Here is an 8,034-nt window from a genome sequence, read left to right as displayed (position 1 = left end):
CGGGAGGCTCCGGCGGGGCCTGGCGGGCTCTGCCTGCCTTAGCCAGAGCGGGGCTTGGCCCGAGAGGTAGTGCGGAATGAAGTGAAAACAGTGGGCTGGGGCTTGGTCCTGGGTCTGTACGGGGGTGTTGTAGCCTAAACTGTGCTTGTTTTGGTGTTCAGCTGAAGTGGATGGTCGACTCTGTCTGTGCTGAGAGAAAAAGGATGCTGACTGTTGCTTTCCTCTGTCGTAAACAGCTTCTGCAATTCCTGCAAGAGTTTTCGCAGCAAACCATTTCCAGGACTCATGAAATCAAAAAGCAGGTGGATGGGCTGATCAATGAAGCAAAAGCCACCGACTGCCGCCTGCACAATGTCTTCAACGACTTTCTCATGCTGTCCAACACGCAGTTCATAGAGAACGTGAGTGTGCTCTTCAGCAGCATCCAGCTCCTGCTTCAAACACTGGAGGTGTCCCTTACTCTGGTGTGGGAAGTGATTCAACTTTTTAGCAAGTCTGATATTAATTTACATGTGAAGTAGCTTTTAATAACTTTCAGTTAAACTGTGTCCTAATTCCTTTGTGCATGATTTACTTTCCAGCATTTGCAGATTCCCTTTTGCCTTTTCTGAGGTGCTTTTCTACCTTGTTTATATGTCCCCTGGAGATCAGACTTTTGTTTTTAGGACTGTGAATGAGTTGGGATCTCTGGGTTTATCGTTACAGGTAACATGAATGTAGCATTTGCCTGTACTAGGCTGTCTAAATATGAGAAATGTCACATGGTGCTATAAATTTGCCCAGTGGTGTTATTTTATGCTTAAAGAAGTTGGTATTAAAGGTGTTGGGCTGCAGGCAGTTATCTGTTTTGTTTGGTCATGATGAGTGTATTTGTTGGTTAGTGTTCCCACTTTATGAATATTGCTGTTTTAGAAAGGTGAAAGCTAGACTTGAAAGCCCATTAAAACCTTCTATATGCAGGAGCATGTGTATAATTCAGATGTAGAGCTTTAGTAGTCTTTCAGATTTGTGGAGGGTTTTTTTACTATTGTGAGATTTATTGGGTATTTTGTTTTGATCAGCATTGTTCTCAGGCCACATATGTCTCATCTGAAGCTGTGAAGCTGTTACTGTCCTCTGCCATCATCTTTTGAAGGTGATGGAAATGTGGGGTTTTGGTGGTGGTGGCAGCTTTTTTTTTTTTTTTTCAGAACTGCAATGTCTTTTCTGGCCTGCCTTTGCTGTTCAGTGCAGTGATTCTGCTGAGAACACTTTGTACCAAATGTCTTAAATCTTGGGTGCTTGAAGCTGTTTGTTCCCAAATTTGAGTGCAAAGAATTAGGTCCTCATTTCTAGGTCTCAATTTAGTTAGACATCTGTCCCTTCCTAGGGAATAACTGCACCTGTGTTTGAGAGATTTGGATTTAGGTTTGCAGATTCAAGGGAGACTTTTTATCCCCCTGTGCCTCCTTGTAGCTGAGTGCTGAAAGAGCTGGATGGGAGAGGTCATCAGAACAAAGTGAAGGAGGGATGTGAGCCTCTTATTTAAGTACTTGAGAAGGGTAAACATTAAAAAAAGAGAAGTTGCTCAATAACAGAGAACCAAACAAAAACAGGCAATCCAGAAGTAAATTTAGGTTTCTAGAGTAAGCCACCATCTGTGGCTTATTTTTTAACATGTGTAATTCATTACGTGTTAACCATGTATTTTATTTTGTTGGTGGTGACTGTGGCTTAGCCCCTGCAGCAATATATTGTTCTTATTTGAATTAATTTTGTTTGACTTTTTAGAGAGTATATGATGAAGAAGTGGAAGAGCCTATTCCCAAAGCTGACGCTGGAGACAAAACAGAGCAGGTAGTTAGCTTAAGCTGCCTTGAGCACTGACAGCATGTTTGTAGCTCTTGTTACCTTCTCACTTTCAAACTTATTTTGTGGACATTTGCAGCTTATAAACCAAACTGTTTCCTTTCTCCTTTAAGTCTCTGTTTAATAGTGTATGTCATTCAGTCATAAAGTTGATGGTAACAATGGAGGCTACTGCAGTGTATGACAATCTTTTAGGACCTCCCCAAGCTCAATACTGTGTCCAGGTGACAAGACTTATGCATTGGTTTTTAAACAGCTGTGCATGTTTTTTCAGCAAGACAGCCAAGGCCTCGGGCCTTCTTACTGGGTTCAGAGGTAGTGAATTAGTGAAGGAGAATATGACTGTCATTCCCAGGCATAAAAACTCGGGGAATGTTTTGTGTGTCTTAAAGTCTCTGTGAATTATATCATAAATGTTCCCTTCGTGGGCTGGGAGCACAAATAAGTTAATACTGTGCTGGTGTAGATGTTTAGAGCATCTTTCTTTCTGGGAGTGATAAAGATTAATTAGTTCAAGGGAAAAAAAGGGTTCTGAAGATCTTTTTCTTACATGTAGTTAAAAGCCTTTCATTGTACTAATCTGAAGTTAAAATTTTGCATGCGTGTTGCAGTGAAATTGTGTTGTTCTATTACTAAAGGAAAAGACACGGGAACAGAAAGAAGCTGATCTGATCCCCAAAATTCAGGAAGCAGTGAACTATGGATTGCAAGTTTTGGACAGTGCATTTGAGCAGCTAGACATCAAAGCAGGCAACTCTGACTCTGAAGAGGAAGAAAGTAATGAAAGGATGGAACTTATACTTGAGCCAAAGGTAAGGAGGACACCTGTTCTTGCTGGGAGCATGGGTTTGTGTTTGGCTTTGTTGAACTTGCACTTTTCTTCAATTGACAGTATCACCACATTAAGATAAAGTTAATATTTGTTGCCTAAGAAGGGGATTTGATTGCTACATCTGAAACAGAAGTGTTCCTTGCTGAGCTGTTCCTTGTGTAGACTGCTTGTCTTGCAGTTGTGTTAGCATTAAGGCCTAAAGGTTGTTTAATGGCAGTGAACTCAAAAAGGGAAACCTCAGTTGTGGGTAAAGTGGGATCTTTAAATTTCATGCTTTTCAGGTGGTTTTTACTCTCCCAATAATTAAGAACCCTAGGTGCAGGGTTTGGGATAAGACTGGTGCCTGCAAATCTTTGCAAGGATATTTTTATGTTACATGACACGTAGAAAGCAAGTTGGAACCACAGAAGTAGCCCTGTTCTTTGAGTGTTAAAAAGGAATAACCGTCAGCTGATCCACCCAATTGCATGCTGACTTGAAGCATGTGTCTGTCTGATGGGACTCTCTTGAGACAGGCTTGTATCTTCCTTGACTTAAAACAAGGGGTGTAAGATGCCTGTCTTTGTCAGCAATGTAGAAGTGTTCCTAGATGTCAGAAAAACCTCATGTTGTCTCTTCCCAGGATCTCTATATTGACAGGCCTTTACCATACTTGATTGGCTCTCAGCAGTTTATGGAACAAGATGATGTTGGCCTTGGAGATCTCTCTAGTGAAGGTACGTGCTGGCATGACCTATGCTAGTAACCAGTTCCTAGTCTGAGACTGGTCTATTTTAACTCACAGCTTGGATACTCAGTAACTTTTCAGTAGCTTGTGTCCTGTGTATTAGAAATGCAAAGTGCTAAAATTTCAGCAGCTTTCAGAGCTCTTCCAAACCAGTCCCTTTTCCACCTGATTTTTATATCTTTTCACAAAGCCTTTAAAGTTGCTGTCGATGTGTCTGATGACTGCGTTGCTCTGTGTACAGATGTCATGTCTGATCTTAACTCTTCTGTTTTCATTTAAAACAGAAGGATCAGTGGGTAGTGATCGTGAAAGTGTAATTGACAGTGAAGAGAAGGAGGAGGAGGTAAGGGACAGAGTACCAGCCACTTTGCCCAAGCATTCCTGAGTCCTTGGTTGTGTGTAAGGCCATGAGCTACCTTGCTTTTTTCATGTGAATTCTCAAGATAGTACTGCACAGTGTCTCTTCCCTGTGTTGTGATAAATGTGCTTTTCATTAGTATTCTTATGCGGTAGTTCTCCCTATGGCTTTTTAGAGGAGCAATAAAGTGGTATTTGCTCTAACTACTGTTTTAGTAGATTGCCTCAAACTGAAGTGTTTTATTGCATTATGATTTCACTGTGTGGAGCAAATAAGATTCTTAGCAAGAAATGCACTTATGGAGAACAAATTTTTTGTAAATTACAGTCACAAAGAATGTGATGGAGGCTAATAGGAGCAAGTTTAACAATCAAGCAGGTGTCAGTAATGCACCTCCAGGATTAGCCTTGTAAATCTGTTGCATTGGACTATCAATTTCTGATATGTTTTCCCTGCCTTGGCTGGAATGTCTCTGCTTTGTACCAATGCTAGGGAAGCACCCCTTTTTTCCTGAGGAGTTTGTTTTTGAGACCTTTGGTCAACTGAAGTTAAACCCCCTCTGAGTTACTCAAATGCACTGTTAGATAGAGCTGTCTTTGCTAAATTCCTGATGTTTTAGTGAGCTCTGTTCATAAAGAAGATCAACAGTGAGGAAACAATTGCTTGCTCATGTCACAGTGAGGAGATTTGGATGTCCAACAGTAAGCAATTCCAGAGTTTCTGAGCCTTATCTTGACCTCTGTGCAGAAATAATGTGTGATACTTGTCTCTGGGTCTCTTGTGTTCCAGGAGTCAGATGATGAATATGGAAACCCTAGTGAGGATGACCAAAAGACGGTAAGATTCTGCACCCTGGTGCAATTTGAAAGACTTTCCACTTGTGACACAGTAAGGATGCAAGAAAGAAGAGATAAGATCTCTAGAGAATTAACTATTAAAAACTTTGTTAAAGTCTTACTTGTATAACTTTGTATGAGAAGGTTGTCCTGGTCAGTTGGCATTATGTTGTGAAATGGAGCCTGGATTGAGCTTAAAGATGTGCTTGCAAGTCATCGTTAGATGCAAAGTATTTACAGCATGGCATTGCGTGATGTGTGTTTTCTTCAGGAATAACTTTGAAGGCATGAGAGTTCAAAGAATATACCCTAGGATAAATGAAGTTCCTGTAGGATTATATGGTCTATAATTAAAATCCTTAACTTGCTGTGCAGGAAGTAATGAAAGTGCGTTTTGGGTATGACATCAAAGATGTTAACAGTATTAAGTGTTTGAAAGGTATTTCCATTTGGATAATGAGTGAAAAGGGAAAAGAATGTTTAAATTTAAAAATTCAAGCCTGATTTTTTGTTGTTGTTGTTGGTAATAGGTGGTAGCAGGAAAAGGAATCTTATCTGCGTTTAGATGTGCCACTGCAAAAAGAGATTTACTCTGGAGAATTCAATTTGAAATTATTTAATGTCAAAAGAACAATGTTTCAAGAAGTAATTCTTTAATCTATGAATTCATAAAGCAATGTTACAAAACCACTCAGCTGTTACATTAAGTTACATAGGGGAACTTTGTATGCCTGATTTATTTTGACATGAGGGACTACCTTGGTTGATTCCTGTTTTAGTGCACTTCTGGGCCCTTGTCAGTGTGAGTCCTGGATCAAAATTCACTGAATCTTTTTGATCCTCTTTTTCTTATTGACATGACTGAAGCCAAGATTTGGGTATGTATTGTCTGTCAGTCTGCTATCCACCTTAGGAATAGCTCAAGACAACGTAAATTTTTACTAGCTGATCACAGTGTTTCTGAATTAAGTGTAAATACTAGGTCTTTAGTGGAGATGAGTTTGTGAACAAAGGAAGCAGCATGGCCAAAGCAGTTCAGGCTTGTGTATAGTAGAGGTGCACCACTGTGAGGACAGACATGGTGTTCTCAGATGTGTCTCTGGTCTGGAAACGTTCGGTAACACAGCACAGGGGTGTACTAGAGAATGCAGCAACTTCCTTGGAGATAGAGGCACTCCTTCCTTACCTTTCCAAAGCTGTGAAGTACCCCAGGCTGGCTGAATGTTTCTCTCCTTTCAGTAAGTTTGCTTTGAGTATTTTATCTAAGCAGATGTAATTTTGTGCCTGTTTTTTATGCCAACTTCAGGAGAACACAACAGGGTATTATTGTTTTTTAGAGAACAGCACAGATGAGTGATGAAGATGATTATGGTGACCTCTTTGACTCTGAAAAAGAGGAAGATGAGGATGGAGACTTAGATGAAAGCACAAGACGTGTAAGTAACTGTTACCTCCCTGGAGGGAGAGATTTTATTTCTTTCATGAAAATCTATCCTTACAGGGATTATAGTAGTAGCTCTTAGTTACCTGTAGAGAGGGCCTGTAAGAATCCTGAGTGGTCTTTCAAAATGCTTGTTCAGGATTTACCCCTTTAAACTAAGGAACTCCTGAACCCTAAGCTGGAATCAAAGTTGTCTTTGAAGGTCGTTTAGAACTTATTTGTTCCTTTTCTGTGTGGCAAATGCTTCTCACTTGTCCTACAGCCAAAATGAGGTAACATTAAAAATTATGTATCATAAGGACTAGAAATGGCTAGTTTTTCACTAGATACACACATAATGTTTGAATTGCTTTCTTAGTAGAAAGCTGCATTGCCTGTTTTGGGGGCTTCAATCAAAGTTTGACAGTATATTGTACAAGTGAGGCTGTAGAATACAGTGTTTATAATTGCAATTGCATCAAGTTGGTAACGGCATTGTGTATAAGAAATATGCTGTTATTTGTCCCCGCTCCTCAGAAAATGAAGAGACCAACATCCTTTGCAGATGAGCTGGCAGCGCGAATCAAAAGAGAAGTACTGGTCAAACAGGACAAAGATTGTTCATGTAAGTTAACTTTAGTTTTGATAAGTGCTTGTGAGATCGTGGGGAACTTATGAGAAAGCTAAACATGGTATTCTTTGTAGCAAGTTTCACAGATATGTTATTTGAATATGCATTAGGTGAAAGCCCAACAAGAGGAATTAAATACATTGTTTTGTGTTCTGATAAAGTTTTTGACCATAACTTATAGAAATTGATTGGAATCAACTGAGTGTTGTAGTGGAAAGCACGTTGCTTTCAGGTGAGACAGGTCATGCTCCAAACACATAGGTAAGGTTTTGTCTTCAATCTAGTTCTCCCTTTGCTTGTAAAATTGTGTTTGACCAAATGTCTTTCTCTGCTGTTTCAGAGAAGTATGTGGAAGCTACTGGTAACTGTAGCCTTTCTGTGAGCTCTAGAGTGCAAAATCCCTCAAGCACTAGATTTATGTTTTCAGGAGGCTGATTTTTTTTCTCCTCTTTGTGACTTAAATAGGCTGTGTTTTGAAGAACTTCTGCTTGCTACTATTTTCAGTGAATATTTTAGACTAAATAGTCTAATAGTAAATGCATTTACTTCTGCATTACTTTCAGGGGGAAAAACCTCTCTCAAGTAGTTATTCTTGCAGCAAAGCAGCAGTTGAAAATAGCTAACTAAAATGGAGGTGGTAGGTGCTTGTGAGCCTCCTTTTGACCTGTAATTCTGAGAGTGTGAACAGACAAGAACAGCATCCATGTGTTCTTGTGTTGTTCAAACACTCAAGCTAGGTCTGTGAGTGTCAGAGTGTAAAACCTACCAGCTTACTTTGTTCAGTTATAGGGAAAACATCTGTTCATTCAAATAACCTTGAGATGGTAAGGCCAGAGGGAATAAAGCTCTGGCTTTGCCCTAGGTAACTGAATCAAGGATAGTATATCTGTAATAATTTGTAATGCTCAATGGTTCTGCATGCTCTATGTGGGACCTGCACCACCTGGAATGCTGTGCTGCTCTCTAGCATCTTGGGTAACACTAGTCTGTGCGTGAGTAACTGTGTTGATCCAACAAGTGTCTGACAAAACAATGCTGATAAAATTTTAACTGTCAGCTTTAGAACCTGCTAAAATAAAGTTGTTTCAGTGGGCTAATTCATATGAAAATGTGCACACCATCTTGGTTAGATTTTATCATACATTTATCACAGGCTGTAGGTAAAGATGGATTGTTTTATTTATGTTTTGAAATTTTCTTCTTAAAGCTGTGTCACCAGAGACTGAAACAAGGAAAATCCCAAAAGACAAGAAAGAAGTGAAAGTTCCATCAGATGGTAGGATTTCCTTCTCTCTTGTTTTTGAATTGTAGGCTGGAACAAAACACCTCTTAGGAAACTGCGACATCTGCTGTATAATCGGGGTGGGATATCAGTGAGCACC

At 39.8% G+C, this 8,034-nt stretch overlaps 1 protein-coding gene across 1 annotated transcript in view; it reads left to right on the top strand.

The window, feature by feature from the left end:
• The first annotated feature begins 242 nt into the window (after nucleotides 1-242).
• FAM21C (family with sequence similarity 21, member C) overlaps nucleotides 243-8,034 on the top strand; it is a 34,525-nt gene continuing 26,733 nt past the window's right edge. The window contains exons 1-9 of the mRNA XM_010000332.1: nucleotides 243-401; nucleotides 1,771-1,836; nucleotides 2,487-2,660; nucleotides 3,303-3,396; nucleotides 3,692-3,750; nucleotides 4,555-4,602; nucleotides 5,939-6,037; nucleotides 6,559-6,646; nucleotides 7,860-7,928. Of these exons, the coding sequence (XP_009998634.1) occupies nucleotides 372-401; nucleotides 1,771-1,836; nucleotides 2,487-2,660; nucleotides 3,303-3,396; nucleotides 3,692-3,750; nucleotides 4,555-4,602; nucleotides 5,939-6,037; nucleotides 6,559-6,646; nucleotides 7,860-7,928 (727 nt within the window). The 5' untranslated portion in view covers nucleotides 243-371. The remainder of the gene's footprint in view (nucleotides 402-1,770; nucleotides 1,837-2,486; nucleotides 2,661-3,302; nucleotides 3,397-3,691; nucleotides 3,751-4,554; nucleotides 4,603-5,938; nucleotides 6,038-6,558; nucleotides 6,647-7,859; nucleotides 7,929-8,034) is intronic.

Source organism: Chaetura pelagica, unplaced genomic scaffold (assembly GCF_000747805.2).
Source record: "Chaetura pelagica isolate M959 unplaced genomic scaffold, ChaPel_1.0 scaffold156, whole genome shotgun sequence".
NCBI classification, from domain to species: domain Eukaryota; kingdom Metazoa; phylum Chordata; class Aves; order Apodiformes; family Apodidae; genus Chaetura; species Chaetura pelagica.
The sequence above is the reverse complement of the archived record's forward strand: the minus strand, read 5'-3'. Positions and strand labels throughout refer to the sequence as shown.